The 19,021-nt window shown below is 58.3% G+C and overlaps 1 protein-coding gene across 1 annotated transcript in view; it reads right to left on the reverse strand.

Annotated features, from left to right (window-relative positions):
- Positions 1-6,054: 6,054 nt before the first annotated feature.
- The window catches only part of REXO1 (RNA exonuclease 1 homolog), a 46,544-nt gene continuing 33,577 nt past the window's right edge, over positions 6,055-19,021 (reverse strand). Inside the window, 7 exon segments of the mRNA XM_039566168.1 lie at positions 6,055-8,540; positions 9,586-9,706; positions 13,014-13,152; positions 13,324-13,439; positions 13,769-13,879; positions 17,323-17,396; positions 17,994-18,107. Of these exon segments, the coding sequence (XP_039422102.1) occupies positions 8,452-8,540; positions 9,586-9,706; positions 13,014-13,152; positions 13,324-13,439; positions 13,769-13,879; positions 17,323-17,396; positions 17,994-18,107 (764 nt within the window). The 3' untranslated portion in view covers positions 6,055-8,451.

A 19,021-nucleotide genomic window follows, 5' to 3' on the forward strand; every position in this document is an offset into this window, starting at 1 on the left:
TGCCCCACGCGGGACCGCGGGGACAGCCCATGCCACACCTCCGCGGGGACCTGCCCGCCTCCCCTCCTGCCCGGCCCTGCCCGCGGCCGGGCGCCCCCGCTCCGCTCCCCTGCTCGGATTTGCCCGGCTGCTGCTGCAGGAGCCGTTCCCGTGCGATCTGTCCGGGCTCCGGCACACGGTGACACGGTCAGGGTGTCCCTGCCACCATCCCAGAGGAGATGCAGGTGGTCCCAGACTGGATGCCAGGGCAGGGTGGGCACGAACATCCATTCCCGGGGCAGATTTGGGCAGCCCCGGGGCTGGACTGGTGCCACTGGGGATCACCAGGCCCCCCCAGAGCCCCCCGGGGTGTGGCTCGGGGGCTTTGGGCCGGGCCCTGGGGACCGAGGAAGGCGGGAGGAGGGGACAGCGAGGAAGAGGAGGCCGAAGGCACAAAGGAGCCCCGGCACCTCCGGGCGGTGCCAGCACCGGGACTGCGGACCCAGCTGGGAACAGAGGCCACCTCGTTAGTGACGGCAGCTAATGAGGCCAGAGCCTGGTGTCCACCCCGCACTCATCCTGCACACCCGCAGTGGTCCTGCGATGGCCGTCATTACGTTAATTACTGCCCGCAATTAACCGCAGAGAGCCGGAGGCGATCGCCCAGCGCCGGCCCCACAGTCCATAAAGCATTTACTGCGCAGCCGGGAGCGGCTCCTGCGAGCTCCATGAGCGGTGCCTGCTGCGTCCCTGTGTCCCCATGTCCCCATACGTGTCCCCATGTCCCTACACATGTCCCCAGTCCACGTATGTGTCTTTGTGTTCTCCTGAGTGTGCCCACGTCCCCGTACACGTCCCTGTGTCCCTACACATCCTCATGTGCCTGTGTCCCCTTACATGTCCTCACATCCCCCTGTCCCCATGTCCCTGGACATGTCCTGGTGTCCCCAAGTGTGTCCCCATGTCCCCATACACTCCCCACGTTCCCTTGTATGTCCCCGTGCTCCGTCTGCGGCTGACACTGACATCTGCCCTGCAGTGGGGGCAGATTTGGGCACATTCCCATCCTGACAAAGAGGGAGAAGCCTCTGCCAGGCCTTGCCCCGGGGCTGCTGCTCATTGTCCCGCGGGGCTGGTGACGGTGGCACAGGTTTGAAACAAAGCTCGGGGCTGCCGGGGGGGTCCAGCCCGAGCGGAGAGCTCCGGGCACAGCGGGCAGGGAGGGAGGTTTGGGTTGGGAGGTCTGAGCAGGGCCCAGCGGTGACAGAGGGCGGAGGCCACAGCGGGGCTGGGGAGTCACGGAACCGGAGACTGCTTGGGGTCGGAAGGGACTTAAAGCCCAATTCCTTCCATCCCCTGCCGTGGGCACCTCCCACGAAACCAGGGTGCTCCAGCCTCTCCCTGAGCCCATCACCCGCCTGTCGCTTCCGCGGCGATCCCGCAGGGCTGAGCAGCATCCGCACGGAATTGCAGCATCTCAGCCCTCACCTGCCGTGTCCCGCCCGCTGCCCCCTCCCCGCCTGCCAACCCCCTCCGCGAAGGCGGCACCGGCACCGCAGGAAGGGCCAGTGGCCCCTCGGGCACAGCGGGGCCCCGAACCGCGGCGTGCCCCGGCTGTCGCAACCTCTCGCCGCTTCCGGAGCATCGGGGCTGGATTCGGAGGAAGGAAAGGGATTTCCACACCCCACCCCCGTGTCTCCCCCGCAGGCCGCATAGCGGGTGGCTTTGGGCACCCGGGAACGAGAACGGCCGAGGTCACCCTGGCAACAGAGGCCAGTGAAGATGACATTTTCCCAATCAATCGCCCTCTGCAATTAGCTGACACCGCCCCCCCTTCCCGTGTAATTAAGTGAGCGCCAGGAGGCCGGGGCAGAGGGTGTCCCTGGGGCGCCGAGGGGCTGTCCTGGTGTGTTCCCTCCCCCGGCACCGCGGGGGTTGTCCTGGTGTGTCCCCTCTCCGGGCTCTGCAGTGGCTGTCCTGGCATGTCCCCTCTCCGGGAGCTGCCCCCTGGCCGCCTCCGTGCTCACAGGGAAGAGTTAAACCTCTGAGCCAGGTTTTTCCCTCTCCTCGAGGACCGAGAGGCTCCAGGTGCCCCGTTCCGAGCGGCCGAGCAGCTACAAAGCCCCGTTTGTTCGGAGAAAAATAATAATAATAATAATTTAGGAGCTTTTCCCTGCGGGACGGGGGTTGTTTCCCAGCCTGGGAGCAGCCCCATGAGCATCCCCCAACCTCCAGCCGGTACCTCCTGGGCTCCCATTTGGTCCGAAGGTGGTGGCCCTCAGCACCCAGAACTTGCCTTCAATACCCCAAAACTCCCCTCACTCCCCTCTCAAAATCTGCACAATCCGTGGCTGCTGCCCTCCTTCCACCCTCCTCCTCCTCTGTCTCCAGCCCCCCCCCAGCCACCACAGGCCAGGGGACAGCTCTAGGGTGGGGGTCACTGGTGCTGACCCTGTTCCTTGCCCACCAGCAGCCCCAGCTCCCCAGTCTGGCCAGTTCACCTCTCACTGGTGGCTGGAGGGTGCAGAAGGACCCCAGTCCCTGTGGTGACACAGGTGTCACTCAGCTCACCCTGCTGCAGGTTTAGGGCTGGCAACAGGGACCCCAATGTCTGGGGAGCATCACAGCCCCCCTGCACTGCACTTTGGGGCACAGGGACATCCCTGGTGGGGACACAGGGCCATGGCAGGGGCACAGGCCCTGGTGGGAGCATCCCGTGCTGCCACCCAGGAGAATCCAAAGCGCGGAGCAGAGTGACCGAGGTCCCCGGGCTCAGCGCCACGGCCGAGGACCATCCCCGGGCCCAGCCGAGCAAAAGTCTGGAGGAGCGTGGAGGCAGCAGGGGCTGCTGTGAGGTCCTTGTCCCCACCGGCTGTGGCATTGATGTCACCACATGAGGAGCTCTCCTGCCTGCACACACGAGCCATGGGACCCCAGCACGGGATGGACACTCCCCGCCTGCCCTGGCGCCAGCCCTCCCCTCCTGGAGGGTCTGGATAAAATGTGGTAAAAAGCTTTTTATAAAGAGGATCGATGACCGTGGTCACCTCTGACCTGTGCCAGGTGGCTCAGGGGCAGGCAGTGACACAGACACCTGTGGATGTCCCTTGCTGGGGGGAGAAGCCACAGGACAAGGCAGATCCTGTTGCAAATCCTGGAGCATCTGCAAACGCAGGGCTGGGCGTGCTGAGCTGCCTGGTCTCGGCTGAAGGAGGGACATGAAATGGCTCTGAGCCCCCGACGGGCCCCGGGCTGCCCAAAACCTCCCTCCCCCTGTGAGGGGGCAGCTTTGGCGCCGAGGCTGCTTGGATTCGGGTTTGGCATATCCCTCCATCCTTGGGAAGGAAAGGGTGGGGTCAGGGAGCAGGGAAAGCCAGGCAGGGCCCCCCTCCAGGGCTGGGACACTCTGACAGCCCTGGCAGAGACCCTGCGGGGCACTGGATCCCTGACAGCTCCCAGGACCAGACCAGCAGCACCAGTTCACTGGTAGAGTTCAGACTGGGACAGGGGCCAGAGGCAACTCCATGGATATGGACACGGTGTGGAATCAGGGGCTGCACCCCAGTGAGGTGGGGCAGAGTGGGGGATTTGTGATCCCCCAGCACCTCTGAGCCCCTCTCCTCTTGCTGGGGTGGGAATGATGCCTTTTCCCCAGCAAGCTACTTCCTTTCATCTCCCAGGTTTCAGCTCATCCCAGAGGGTTTTGGGAAGGGGAAGGAAGGGGGTTCTGGGGTTCTCTCTGCTCCTTTGCTTCCCCCAATTCAGCTGCAGCAGAGCCCTGGTGTCACACTCAGAGCCAGAGGCAAAGCCACCCAGAAGGGGCAAACTTTCAGAGAGAGAGAAAACTCTTTCTGCTGGTGATGCCCCAACTCCAGCAGTGCCCTGGGAGACGAGATCCTCCAGGGAAAAACAGGAGGGACAGACCCCAGAGGCAGATCCTGAACGTGCTTTGGTGTCGTCGAATCCCAGAGCAGTTTGTGTTGGAAGGGACCTCAAAGCCCACCCAGTCCCACCCCCTGCCATGGGCAGGGACACCTCCCACCATCCCAGGCTGCTCCAAGCCCCAATGTCCAGCCTGGCCTTGTGTCCTCTGTCCCTCCACATGCCTGGGGGGGGGGGTAGGTGAGTGCTGCTCCCTTGGCACCAGGGCTGTTACAATCCTAAAAATCCCACCTGCCTCCAGCCTCGACCTGGAGGAGACTCCAAGGGTCCCTGTCACCCTCCAGACTCCACAAGGGCGACAAAGCAAAATGCTTTTGTCACTGCAGGGGTTCCCTGATGTCACCTCGGGCTGCCAGGTGAGCTGCAAGGGGGGGGACACAGCGGGACCCTCGGGGCTGGGATGGCACTGGAGGTCACTGCCGGAGCACCCAGCGCCACAAAAGCCCGGGGAGGTGGCTGAGAACACGCGCCAGGCGTGACTTTTACAGCCTCCGGAGCAGCCGCTGCCATCACCGAGCCATCAGCCGCGCGTTAAATAAAACACATTGCCAGTGAGGTCATCTAATGGCCCATTATTTTTTTATTTGAACTTTTTACCTTCACCTCTTCCTCCGTGCTGAATCAGCTCCTCGGCTTGGCACTTTAATTCCTGCCCCATTTGGGAGATAGACACGGGCTCCGGGGGGAGCCTGGGCAGGGCTGGGGGGATGCCGAGGCTCCATCGCAGCTCCGGGATGAGGCAGGAGGAGCCGGGATGTGCCCGAGGGGCTCGGGCACCCCTCGGGGTGTGGGGGGTTCGCACAGAGCGAGGGTCCGGCCACGGCCCCCTCTCCTCGTTCAGTGCAGGGGGTTGGGATCGGGGTTCTCTCCAAAAGGAGCGGCACCGGTTTCATCCCTTCCCCTCGGGCTCCTCGGCTCATCCCGGCGGGCGGGAGTGTCCTGGAGGGGCACGGAGAGGAGAGAGCTGGGGGCACCCGGAGGAACGAACGGAGGCTGCAAATGGAAGGGATCGTGGGATCAGGGAATGGTTGGGATCGGGCAGCACCCTGGTTCCAAAATGGCAAAGGGGGAATGGGCTGGGACCCCTCGGGGCTGGGACCCCCCTCACCCCTCAGCCCGTGCCCGGGAGGCGCCGGTGCCACCCGGGGCCAGAGTGGTGGGGGGGACACACCTGAGGGGCCCCACCGGGACCCCACGGGGCCAGCCCCAGCCTCAAGCAGCAGAGCAGGGTCTTGTCCCCACCGCTGTCACAGAATCAGGGAATGGTTTGGATTGGGAGGGACCTCAAAGCCCATCCAGTGCCACCCCTGCCATGGGCAGGGACACCTCCCACTGTCCCAGGCTGCTCCAAGCCCCAATGTCCAGCCTGGCCTTGGGCACTGCCAGGGATCCAGGGGCAGCCCCAGCTGCTCTGGGCACCCTGGGCCAGGGCCTGCCCACCCTCCCAGGGAACAATTCCTGCCCAAGATCCCATCCAGCCCTGCCCTTTGGCACTGGGAAGCCATTCCCTGGCTCCTGGCCCTCCATGCCTTGTCCCCAGTCCCTCTGCAGCTCTCCTGGAGCCCCTTTAGGCCCTGCAAGGGGCTCGGAGCTCTCCCTGGAGCCTTCTCCTCTCCAGGTGAGCACCCGCAGCTCTCCCAGCCTGGCTCCAGAGCAGAGGGGCTCCAGCCCTGGGAGCAGCTCCGTGGCCTCCTCTGGAGTGGCTCCAGCAGCTCCCCGTGCTCCTGATGTTGTTCCCCAGGGCAGGGGCAGCTCTGCAGGTGGGGTCTCAGCTGAGCGGGGCAGAGGGGCAGAATCCCCCCTCCCCTGCTGCCCACGCTGGGGCTCAGCCCAGCACAGGGGGGGTTTCTGGGGTCAGTGCCCATGGCCGGGGCAGGTTGAGCCTCTCACCCAACAACACCCCCAAGTCCTTCTCCCCAGGGCTGCTCTCCCTGAGTTCATCCCCCAGGCTGTGCTCAGGGCTGGGATTGCCCAGAACCAGATGCAGGACCTTGGACATGTTGGACCCGCTTCTCCAGCTGGGGAAAGGATGCTCCTGAGAAGCCTGCCCAGCTCCCCCCCCCAGCTCCAGGACGGCTCCAGCAACTCCCCTCCACAACCCATCCACAGGCAGAGCAGTCCCAGACTCAGGAATGTGCATCTAGTCAACACTCTTTTATTAAAAACAATTACAAAAGTTACAGGTTACAATCGTTCTGTACAACCCAACCAAACCTCTGGTGCCTGGGGAGGCGATGGCAGCCCTGGGCCAGGACTGGCTCTGACCACACCGATGTTGTGGCTGGACACGGTTCCACTTTCCCAGGGACATCCCTTGACACAGGCAACCCCCCTAGAGCCCCACCCCAAAAGCCTCAGTTTAGGCTGGACCATGGGGAAAGGAAGGGGAAATGACGGAGGGCCCGTGGCCTGGCAGGATTCCTGCCTGGAGGAATGTCCTGCCTGCCCCAGTCCCAGGAGATGGGATGGAGCCAAGCAGCTCCACAAGCACGACACCAGCACAGCGTGTCCGTGTTAGAACATCCTGCCTTTTCCAGGGAAGGAGCTGCTGTGGGAAGGCTGGAGCAGGGGCTGCCTGTCGAGGAACAGGCAAGAGGCAGGAGCCACATCTGACACCTGATGTGGCTGCTCCAGGGACATTCCATCGCTGCAGCCAGGGGTGAAGATAAATGGTGGATAAACATGGGAAAGAGGCAGAAACAGGAACAAACCTTCCCTCCCCAGTCAGGAAGCACTGAACCCTGTCCCTCCCACGGCCTGGGCAGGAACAGCCCCGTTCCCTGCAGGCTGTGGGAGAGGGGGACAGGCTGAGGTGTCCCAAGGCTGCTTGGGGTGGAAGCCCCGAGGCAGGGAAGGAGCAGAGCTGGATGTGGAGCACTAGGGGAGGGCAGGGAGCTGCATCCCCAACAGCTGGGGTAAGGAACAGGCTGCCAGAGGAAGCACAGGCTCAGCAGTGACAGGAGCCTTTACAGCCCCACCGCTCCTGGCGGCTCCCAGAGAAGCCACCCCCCTGCCTGCGAGGGCAGCAGTGGCATGGGGACAGTTTGGGGCAGGACATCCCTGTCCGGGAACACAGCCCAGCCCACGCCCCTGCCCACAGGCTGGGACAGCTCAGCGGGACATGCAGGGGACACACAGCTGTCCCCAAACCCTGAGCCCAGCAGGCTACAAAGCAGTGAGTGGGACCCGGCTCTGACAGGAACCAAACCCCAGCAGCTCCTCTGCCCCCTGGCCCCAGCCTGATACAGCCAGCCCATGCCAGGGACACAGGGACCACAGCAGCCACCAAGGGCCACAATTCCAGTGCTGCCAGGGAGGGCGAGGGGTCACTGCCTGAAGGTGCTGCCTGACCCAGCTGAGAGAGCCTGTCCACGGGGATTGTCTCCCTCAGCTCTGCTGTCCCCAGACAGCAGCAGGGTCTGGGCAGAGGGACCCACCAGTGCCATCCAGTCTGCCTGGGCTCTGCCCCCGTCACCCCAGTGTGACAGTCACACTCAGCAGCTGCTTTTGCCCAGGTGCCAAACACACAACGGGGTCCTTTGCTCTCTGCAGAACTTGTGAAGGAGTTGAAACGAAGGATTTTTCCCTATTGCTTCTGCCTGCACCACGTCCCTGCATCAGGGACAGGCTGGTGGGGTGTCCTGCACGCTGCTGAGGCCGCCCTTACCTGTACCCCCAAAAGCCTTGTTCCCTGAACACAAGCTCACTGGGGCCCTGCTGGAAGCTCAGGGTGGGGGAAGGACAGCTTGTCCTACCCTGCAGTGAAGGGATGCAGGTTCTCCCTGGCTCTGGGAGCTGTTTGTGCCCACCCTGCTGTCCCTGCCCTGCCACGTGGCTCCCTGAGGTCTGGGCCAGGTGTGACACTCGTGGTTTCCCCCTTTGCAGTGACTGCAGAACCAGGTGCCAGCCAGCCCTCAGCAAGGAGATCACCTGGGGCACAGCAGGTGCCAATTCCCAGATCCCAGCTCATTCCTCTCCCTCCAGCTGCTCAGAGCCAGCCTCCCTCTTTTGCAGCTCTGCAGTGGGATTGCACCAGGATCTCTTCCCAAGCGCTCGATCCTCAGCTCTTGTTTCCCACACAATCCCCTCACAGCTTCCTGCCCAACCTTCCATCTCCCCCTCTCCAAACACTGCTTTGGAGTACAGAGCCAGTTTAAGTTACATTTGGGGGGAAAAAAAAAAAGTAAACGATCTACCTTTAACTGAACCAGAAAGATCCTTCTGCACATCTCCAACCTACCTCTAACAAGCTTCTCCTAGGAACCAAGAAGTTCTGCTTGTGCTACTCAAAACCACCTTGCCAGGCCCACAAGGCAGGGCTTGGACCACAGAGAATCCCTCAGGTGGAGTCTGAGGATCCGAGAGCCACCACCTGGATATGGAGACTGCGGGTGTGAGTCCAGGAGTCCTGCTGGGATGGCTGGGGAGCAGGAACATGCTGCTGGCATGGGGGGACAGAGTGGCTGCGGGCATTTATTGCACTGCTTCTTCACAGAGGTGCAGGAGGAACAGCAGAGAGACACGCACAGGTCATCGCTTCACTTTCGCATCCTCTTTGATCTTCCACACCATCAGCTCCATGCAGGCTCTGGCGTCCTCGCTGGAGTCGTGTCCTTCCACTGGGGACACAAACACAGGCCTGGCAGTGACCCCTCTGCTGCCTGCTCAGCACAGCACAGCACAGCACAGCGAGTTCCCCAGACAGAGCCAGCTGCTCCCTGGCCCCTGCAGCCACAGCCACACCTGGGAGCACCCTGAGCCATGGCCAGGGATTTAAAGGAGAAGAATTCCACAGAATCCCAGAATGGTTTGTGGTTTGTTCAAGCTCATCCAGTTCCACCCCTGCCATGGGCAGGGACACCTCCCACTGTCCCAGGCTGCTCCAAGCCCCAATGTCCAGCCTGGCCTTGGCCACTGCCAGGGATCCAGGGGCAGCCCCAGCTGCTCTGGGCACCCTGGGCCAGGGCCTGCCCACCCTCCCAGGGAACAATTCCTGCCCAAGATCCCATCCAGCCCTGCCCTCTGGCACTGGGAAGCCATTCCCCGTGTCCTGTCCCTCCAGCCCTTGGCCTCAGTCCCTCTGCAGCTCTCCTGGAGCCCCTTTAGGCACTGGAAGCAGATTTAAGGAGTCCCCAAAGCCTTCTCTTCTCCAGGTTGAACAACCCCAACTTTAAACACACTTTTTTCCCACTAACCCCACACTTTTTGCTGGGCTGCAGCCTGACACCATCAGCTGTGGAACAGCCAGGTGTGGATACAATACTGCTGCTGCCATGTACCACGGCCGGGAGCTTCCCCAGCAGCGTTTGCAAGGTGCTCAGGGAAGGTGGGAAGAACAGGCCACACTTCCAACAGAAGGGTCCACCTCAGCTGGCCAGAGAGAGAAGGGAGGGCAGAGCCTGGCCTTGGCAGAGTCACCCTCAGCCTTGTCACACCACTTCCTTTGTCCCACTCAGCACAGGGAGGGAAGCAGCGGGAGCTCTGCCCTCGGAACGGGGCACACTGCGCCGGGGCAGAGGCTCCTTATGCCAGCACGTTCCCAGCCACCACACACATGCAGGGGAGAAAACACCAGGAGCAGGAGGATGGGCTTGGGGACAGCAGAGGAAGGCAGGGCTGCACCCAGGAGGAACTGGGGTGGAGGTCCACCCTGAGAGGTCTCACCATTGTCCTGGATGATGCGTTTGAGGTAGTCGGCCATCAGCGTGCGCAGGGCCCGCTTGTAGGGCAGCCCCAGGCGGTGGGGGAACACGATGGCTGTGTCCACCACGGTGCCGTGGATCAGCTGAGGGAGCAGCAGAGGAACAGGGTTATTTCCCCTCTCCCAAAGGGACAGGCACTCCTCGGGATTAGCCATGCCGCAGCACCCTTCCGGTAACCTCTGGGGCTCTGTGCAATGCTCTCGGCAGCTTCCGACCCAACCAGTCTGGCAGGAGGCGCTGGCTGGAGGCAGGATGACTCCCCTTGCAGGGTGTGTGCACACAGGATTCCCACTGCTGTGCCAGCCACACACCTGCCCCCAGAGCCCCGAAACCTCACGTTCAGGGCAGCAGAGGTTCGGGGCTGATCCAGTTCGTGTAACTCAAGCAGGACAGGTCAGTCCTTGATCCCCCGGCCTGGAGAAGCTGGAATAGCTCTGGAGTCTTTCCCAATTGAAAACTAAACTGAAGAAACAGCTGACTTCACAACAGCCTCTGTGTAAGTTGTAGCAACCTTTCAACTGCTTCTCAAGATGGAGCAGCTCAGTCCAGTGAGTGGCATCCCCACCCATGGCAGAGGATTGCAACTGGGTCATCTTAATGGTCCCTTCCAACCAAACCATTCTGGGATTCCAAGACGGGGACAGAAGTGGGCAGGATGTACACGACAAAGCAGGATGGACATCACACTGCTGCTACACAACAGGCCTGGCCTTTGGGGTGCAAACCAACCCCAAATCCTCCCATCCGTCAGCAGTGACTCAACAGGAAGTTTTTATCCAGCACCAGCTCAGCAAGGATGGAATGGAACAAGGAAATCCTATCACTGATTCATATCAGAGAGTGTTTTGAGTTGGGACCTTTTAAAGGGCTTCTACTCCATCCCCTGCCATGGGCAGGGACACCTCCCACTGTCCCAGGCTGCTCCAAGCCCCAATGTCCAGCCTGGCCTTGGGCACTGCCAGGGATCCAGGGGCAGCCCCAGCTGCTCTGGGCACCCTGGGCCAGGGCCTGCCCACCCTCCCAGGGAACAACTCCTGCCCAAGATCCCATCCAGCCCTGCCCTCTGGCACTGGGAAGCCATTCCCTGGGTCCTGGCCCTCCATGCCTTGTCCCCAGTCCCTCTGCAGCTCTCCTGGAGCCCCTTTAGGCCCTGCAAGGGGCTTGGAGCTCTCCCTGGAGCCTTCTCCTCTCCAGGTGAGCACCCGCAGCTCTCCCAGCCTGGCTCCAGAGCAGAGGGGCTCCAGCCCTCTAATCCAACACCTCAGCTATGAATTGTCCCCACGCTGGAGGAACTGAGGATGCTGAACAGGTCCAAGTGCTCCCTGCCCTGCACCAAGGGGCCTGGGGACAGCCAAGACACCCCACCTGACAGTCCATAATCATAGGGCAGGCTGGCTTTTTTTAACACTGATTTCTTCCTCTCAGGCTAAGACAAGATTAATCCCTTGCTGTCATGAACTGCATTCAGTGGGAGCTAAAGGAATGTGGATGAAGGCGATCCCATATTCTGAGCACAGGAGTGAAATGCAGGGCCTAAGAGATAAACCTGCGTCCTGACCAAGGGATGGCTCTGCAAGCCCTAACACAGATGACTCTGACAGGACCCTGATAATCCCCTCTCCTCTCTGCCTCCAGGCACCAGCTCATGTTGCAGGACAACCCCTAACTCCACCAGTTACAGCTCCCAGAACAGCTGCACTTTAACAGAAACAACCTGCTCCTCTCCTTGGAGTATAAAACTGCCAACATTATGGATAATCTCCCCTGGCCTGCACTCAGCTTTGGCACCCTCCCAGACACACTGGTAATTACTTATGTAGATCAGGAAGACTGAGGAAACAGGATAATAAAGCTTTAAATAAAACTTGAAATGCCATCAGCACTTGGAACTTGCCACAGCCATTAGTGAGATATGGCTTCACTGCCACAGCCCTCGGCCATTCCGCCGTGACACCCCACGGCCCTGCAGGATTGCTCTGGGCTCCTCCTCTTGGCAGTAGCTGTGGTGCTAAGAGAAAATCAAGCCTCTAAGAGGCCAAGGCAATCATCTCGAGCTGATCTAACTGGGAGTAATGTTTTTCTGATGATGATGAAGCCTCTCCGAGGCTGGGATAAAGGGTGCCACGGAGAGGTAAAGTGTTTTACAGGCATTAAAAGCTCCTGTTTCCAACCCAGCGCTGGGAGCTGGCAGCCACAGAGGCTTCAGCAGGAGAACTGTGGGACAAGGAACGGCTGAGGGAAGTTCTGGCATGTGAGCACAAAGACTTGGCTCCTGCCTGCCACACGCTCTCCTGGTGACCCGGGACAAAGTCCTGGGGCCTCAGTGCAGGACACACTCCCTGGCAGGACAGCAGAGGTGGCTGAGGGATGGGCACACCGGGCTGGTGAGGGCCAGGCAGGAAACAGGACAGCTAAAAGGTCAAAATAACTTCATCAAAGTAACACCACAAGTCCTACCAAAGGAGGCACAGAACAGAGAATAAATCTGGCAGGGGTGAGAGGCAAATGATTTGGGATCAGTCATAGAATCATGGAGTAGTTTGGGCTGGAAGACACCTTAGCGACCATCTTGTTCTACCTTCCACTAGACCACGCTGCTCAGAGCCCTGTCCAGCCCAGTCACCTTTGGACAGGTCTGTCCCCCTGGGCAGCAGCAGCCACTAAAAACTGGGGTGACACCATGAGTGACACACATGACCCCAACTTGCTTACTCTTCCACCACAACCAACTTCACACAGGCTCAGAGACTGGACAGACCATGGAATCCTGGAATATCCTGAGCTGGAAGGGACCCTCAGGGATCATCAGTGCAGCCCCTGGCCCTGCACAGACACCCCAACAACCCCAGCCTGGGCATCCCTGAGAGCGCTGTCCAAACGCTCCTGCAGCTCTGGCAGCCTCGGGGCCGGGCCCATTCCCTGGGGAGCCTGGGCAGTGCCCAGCAGCCTCGGGGGGAAGAACCTTTCCCTGAGCTCCATGCCCAGCCCTGACCCAGCTCCAGCCGTTCCCTGGGCTCCTGTCCCCGGTCATGAGAGTGAAAAGTTCGGTACCTGCCCCTCCTCTTCCCCCACAAGGACATTGAAGACCACAATGAGTCCCCCCTCAGTCTCCTCCAGGCTGAACAAACCAAGTACCCTTAGCTGCTCCCCATGAGCCCTCTCCAGACCCTTCCCCATCCTCACAGCTCCTCTGGACACCCTCTAATGGCTGCATGGCTTTTTTATATTGTAGTGCCCAAAACTGCACACAGGACCTGAGGTGAGGCCGCCTCACTACTGTGAACTCCTGGTCCTTGGAAATAAACAGTTCCTCAACTTAAAGGAGACACCTGACAGCCCCCAGGGTGGGAAAGCACCACAGGGAGATGTGAAGGCAAGAGCCCAAGTTACCTTTAGTGCAAATAAGTCGCTTTCCAAGCTGTGCCCTATCAATATGGTGTCTGCACTGAACATGTTCAGTAGGACGGCTTGGACATCCCGCAGGGTGATGCTCGTGTTCTCCAGGTCCTCTTCTGTCACACCTGAGAATCTGCAGAGCAACAGGAGACAGGTGGGCTTCCTTCACTTGAAGAAGGACCTCAGGGCCCAAAGCCCCTCAGCCCTTAGGGAGTGGTGGCCAGTGGAGCTTCAACAAGTGCTCCCAGCCACGCCAAGCTCCTGAGAGAGCACAGAGCTCTGTCCCAAGGCAGACCATCCTCACCTGGTGTTGTAATCCACCACCTTGGAGTCTGGCTTGACAAAGGTGTCGTAGACCACTTTCAGCTCCGAGTTGATCACAGTTACTCTTGTCAGCTCCAGTCCTTGCTTAGTGTAGCACTGCGAGGAACAGGGCAGATGTGAAGAGAGGCACAGCCCAACCAGAGTGTGGGATCTGTGGAGCCCCTCACCCAAGTGCTGCAGCTCCCAAAACGCAGCACAGCTGGTGCAGGCAGGACCAGGCAGCAGCACTGCCCAGCGTGGGCCAGCCAGAGCCTGCCAGGGCTGCACAGCCCTCAAGTCAAACATACCAATCAATAAGAGCTCATTTACACCTCCAGCACCAATATTCGGAACAGAAAGAAGGAGGTTAGGAAACAGCTTCCCTTCAGCTGCTTGTGTCACACCTCAGCCATGCCCAAAAAGCTTTGTTTTGGCTCTGGACCCACCATTTCACAGTCTAAGGCGTAGATCCCAGGGTAGCCATCAGTCGTGGGCAGCTTCTCAAAAGTCTTCACAAAGCCATCCAGGCTCTCCTTGCGCCCGTCGTGCACGTGTTGCTGAAAGGAAAGGGACAGCTGGTGATGAGAAGAACAAGAAGCCAAAGAGCCCACTCCAACAAACCTGCACTTAACAAAAGTGGGTTTTTCATAATTTCTTAATGAGGAGTAAGTTTTGCCTGCAGTGAGCCTGAGAAGTTCACAACCACAGCAAACGCAGCCATGGGCAACCCTAATTCCAAAGGCAGATCAGGGCTGGTGGCATCCACTGACAGCACATGGAGGAGCAGGACATCAGGTGCTTGGGGAGAAGGAGCTTTCAATGTGGAGCAGAATTAGTCAGGAAGGGCTGAGGCCTGACACTGATGTAACTCCAGCTCCTGGTTCCTGTGGCCAAGACATGCCCAGGGGCAGGATCCTAACCCCAGACACCCCTGTGACACCCAGCTCCAGAGCGTGTCTGTGTGTGCACCCACTCAAAGCCACTGCATTCCAGACCCAGGCAGCCCACACGAACAGGAGCTACAGCCCACCAGCACTTGAGGCAACAGAGAGCATTTCCAAGCATTGCTCCCAGCTAAGGCTCCAGGGTTAACAAGATCCAGCAGGAAAACTCAGGGAGTGATTTCACAAGTGGCTTAAGCCACTGCATGACTGAGCTGCTGTTGCAACACAGGTACTCCCACACTCCTCCACAGCACAGATCCCACTGGTTATCCTGACACCTACTCTTGGCAGCAGGAGTTGCAAGCTGGATGAAGTTTAAAGGGGAAGCAGGAACAGGTAACCAAGGGCAAAGCGGAGCCGTGCCTGCCCTTTTGCCTGCTGACATGGTTTTAGGTAAAACCACACCCAGAGGTGATGCTCTCCCTCCCTTATGACCCTGTGGGGTTTTTTGTTGTGTTTAAGTTTTGTCTGTCCCTACATCTCCATGTATTTGTGCACAACCTCAGCAGCCTGGGCACAGCCTCCTTCGTCATGCTCAGAACCACAGAACCACTGAATCCTTGAGGTTGGAGAGGACCCCCAGGATCATCAGGTCAGCCCAGCAGCCCCATCATGGTCACCACTAAACCACATCCCCAGGTGCCACATCCACACGTTTTTTGAACACTTCCAGGGATGGTGACTCCACCACTGCCCTGGGCAGCCCCTTCCAGTGCTTGACAACTCCTTCTGTGGAGAAATTTTCCCAATATCGAGCCCAAACCTCCCCTGGCCCAGCCTGAGGCCGTTCCCTCTCCTCCTGTCCCTGTTCCCTGCGAGCAGAGCCCGACCCCCCCCGGCTGCCCCCTCCTGTCAGGGACTTGTGCAGAGCCACAAGGTCCCCCCTGAGCCTCCTTTGCTCCAGGCTGAGCCCCTTTCCCAGCTTCCCCAGCCTCTCCTGGTGCTCCAGCCCCTTCCCCAGCTCCATTCCCTTCTCCGGACACGCTCCAGCCCCTCAATGTCCTTCTTGTCAAGAGGGGCCCAAAAGTGGCCCCAGGATTTGAGGTGGGGCCTCAGCAGTGCCCAGCACAGTACAGGGCTTCCCACAGGTCTCACCCTACAAGGAATGAAAGAAACTGTTCTGGTTTGTCTCAGGACTAAAGGCTGGAGAGATGAGGAACTGAGGCTCTTGTAAAGCTGGCATGTGTGGGCAGAGAGAAAACCAGAGCAGGATTTGCATATTTTCCTGCACAGGTCACTACTGCAGGTGCAGCCAGAGCACAGGAACTGCATCATTTGAAGTTAATGAGGCAGCTGGGCTGACACTGAGGCCGATCTCTCCCTGTATCCACAGCCAGCACTGCTCAAAGGCCTCAGGGATCACTGCTTCCCAGGAGGAAGGGGCCACACTTGTCCACTCTGCACCTATGGCACGGACCCTGCTCTGCTGAGGGAATGGGGAGAGCAGCTCAGCAGCCAGGAGACAGCAAACACCCCTCCCTCACAGCTTCAGCCCTTCCCTCCCTGTGTAATCCAACAGAACTGAGCACTGAAGTGAAAAAAAGTCCCCTTTGAGGTATTTTTCTCCATCAGCTGTTGTTCTGAAACTGCCCAGTTCTTCCTGGCTGGGAGGAGGGCAGGGAAGTCGCTCCTGTTTTTGAGACTCGGAGAAGCAGCAGCCTCGGGTACCACAAAGAGCAGCTGCTCCAGGCTCCCGGAGCAGCACGGCTCCATCCTGCCATCTCCTGCCTCCCTGCCTCACTGCAGCACCAGGCAGGGGCATCCCTGGGCTTGGAAAGACACACACGAGCTTTTCTAACCAGCTCCGGGCCCAGTCACTGAGAATGGTGGCTTACTACGAATATTTTCTGCTTTCAACACCCTTCTTCAGAGCTGAAGGGCTCTGTGCTCACCAGTGTCCCAACATCCCAAAATTTCCCTGCGTGCTCTGATGCTGAGCAGGCTGTGGATCCAAATCTGCCAAAGGGTGCTGTGAAAACTGGGGGCTTATAAAAAGGAGGGAGTGGGGCTTTTAATACTGGTATGGAGTGACAGGACACAGGGAATGGCTTCCCCCTGCCAGAGGGCAGAGAGAGATGGGAAATTGGGAAGGAATTGTTCCCTGGGAGGGTGGGGAGGCCCAGAGAAGGGGATTTAAAAAAATTCCTAAATTCATGTGGAAAAGAAGGAAAAGTAACAACTTGATCCCATCCAATCTAAAGGTGTAGGGCAGACTTTCATGGTGCCCAGACAGTTCTTCCTATTGTAACAAACCTTGAATTTTGCCCAGAATTCACCTTCTACCTTTAGCTTTTGGTTCTCCCCTGTGTGGCAGCTGCCAAATATAAAAATGCCACTAAAACAAGTGACAAGGAGCATGCCCAGAGACCTGAGGGAAAGGCACGAGACAGACTGGGGGTGCCAGGCTGGGACACGACTCTCCTGCTGCCTCAGGAAAGAAAAAAGCACCTGTGCAAAGGTATCCCAAAGAGAGCTCTGCTCTACCAAACTCCACATCTGAGCAGGTTTTTCATTCTTTTTTCTAATGCTAAGCTCCCTCAAAAGAAGTTCTGTGGTATTTTGGAGTTACAACAGGCTCCTTGGGAAGGTTCCTCCCCTCATTACAACCAAGGGCAGGCAACAAACAGAAAGCTGGTAAGAAAAGATTTGTCCACCAGGAGAAAGTTACCTCAGCATGGGAATCCGGGAAAGGAAAAGATGGGAAAAGGGGTTTGGCACTCTGTTGCCAAGGCTCTGAGACTGCTCCTTAAAAGGAAATCCCTTATTTCCCATTTCCTCTGTGATTCACTAAAGAACAGGAGCTTTTCTATGTCCCTCAAGTAGATGAGCTGGGCAGCTCAGGATAAATGAACCCAACTCACCCCAGACAGCTGAGTGTCAAATACTGGATTTTCCTACCTTTGCAGAGCAAAACAAAATTTAAGTTGCAATTGTTTTACCCCGTTAAGGGAAGCCACTGTTCTTCTAAAGGCTTAAGCAAGGACTTCCCAGCCACTGCCACTGTGAGCAGAGCACAAGTGTCACAGAGAATAAAAAGGTGTTGTTCCATCACTTACTTTAGCAACCTGGCAGCCTGGTGACCCCACAGCTCCGGAGCAGCAGCTGTAGTGAGTTTCCCACCCACCTGGCACTGAAAGAGCAAGAGATGAAGGGTCAAGGAGAAGAGTCTTGTTAACAAGAGACCTGAACTTCAGCTTTCACGTGCAGATCCCCTGGATGAGCACAACAATAATGTGTCAAACACAGGGGAAAAATAACTGTGGGTTCACAGGCAGCAATCTGAAGAGTTTAAGTCTCTGGTACTCAGCCAGACAAACTCCAGAAGCCACTCAGATGCTCTGATGGAAAACCAGAGCAGAGCTCAAACTAGGTTAGTGCCTTGCTGCAAATGAATTCAACCAAGATCAGTAAACTCTCCTGGGAGTGACAGACCTCTAGTGCTCCCAGACAGCCTCTTAAAAGGCTGATCTTTTTCCAAAAGCACAGGAAGGTTTTTTCCTTCACTTTTTTGAACAAAGACTGAGCACCTCTGCTGCAGCCCCAGTGTCACATTCTGGGGACCGCCAAGCCCAGCAGCTCTTTGCGAGGCCATTTCAGTGACAGGCCCAGGAACTGTCACCACCTGGCAGCGTGACAAGCCCCAAAATCAAGCTGAAACCTGAGGAAGACTCTGTGTTTGGAGCTGGAGCACAGCCAGCACGGGCCCATCCCCCTGGCAGGGCTGTACCTCTCTGCTTGCGCAGCCGCCCCCAGTGATGGACGCACTCCTCCTTCCGGATGCAGTTCCCCGAGGCTGAGACCATGTACTCGGTGCCACAGCGACAGCAGATCCTGCAGGAGGCTTGGGGACAGGAGAGAAACAACAGCCAGGTCACTGGAAACCCCTCACCTGCTTAACCTGGCCAAAGCAAAGCAAATCACAGTCACTCAAGGCCCGAACGCTGTTAAACGACGTCTTCTGTTAAAAGGGATTCCAAACGTTGTTCCAAACTCCTCTAAAGGCACAGCAATCCCTCTGAAATCTGCCCCCCAGACACTTCCCGGAGGCAAACACAACGACTCTCCAGTGGTTTTGGTCCACAGCAGCTGCCCCCCAGCTCCATCACGGTTTGCTGCATTGTTTCTCCACGCACTGCAAATTACATTGGAGTCTAACACAGTTATTTTAAGAAACAGGATAAATAAGTCATTCTTTGGACACCAGAGCTAATGAAGCCTGGTTTCCAGGGGATCTGTGCCTTGTCACTTCCAAATGACATTTTAGCTCTTCCAGGGCACAGCTTTTTTGTAAGGATTTTCCAGCAGCTAAACCCAGGAGCACTTAGGGCAGGGCCTGGCTCAGCCACCTGTGCTTTTACTGCCCAAAATTTGGGGAAGGGAGATGCAAAAAGCCACTGGGAAGAAGCTATCATTCTTCTGATCTCCATGCAACTCCACGAGCTTTGGTGTGAGCATTAAAGCTGTTAGCACATTCCCAGCTCTGCCCAACACCAGCCCACTGGTCACAGCAGCAGCAGCAGCTTTAGTTAAACAAGGAGAAATCCAAAGATCCCACAGCATCTGCAGGAAACTGCAGGAACAAAACCAGGAACGTGAGCTCAGGATCATATAAAGGAACTGGCTGGTTCCCTGGAAAAAAGGGCTCTCACAAATACAGCACATGACAGTGTTAATGCAAGAGAGCTTTTGCCCAGGTTGCTTCAGCAACCACAGGACAAATGTAGACACAAGGTGTTAACATGGATGAGCACTTAA

The sequence above is a fragment of the Corvus cornix genome, chromosome 28, assembly GCF_000738735.6.
Source record: "Corvus cornix cornix isolate S_Up_H32 chromosome 28, ASM73873v5, whole genome shotgun sequence".
NCBI classification, from domain to species: Eukaryota; Metazoa; Chordata; class Aves; order Passeriformes; family Corvidae; genus Corvus; species Corvus cornix.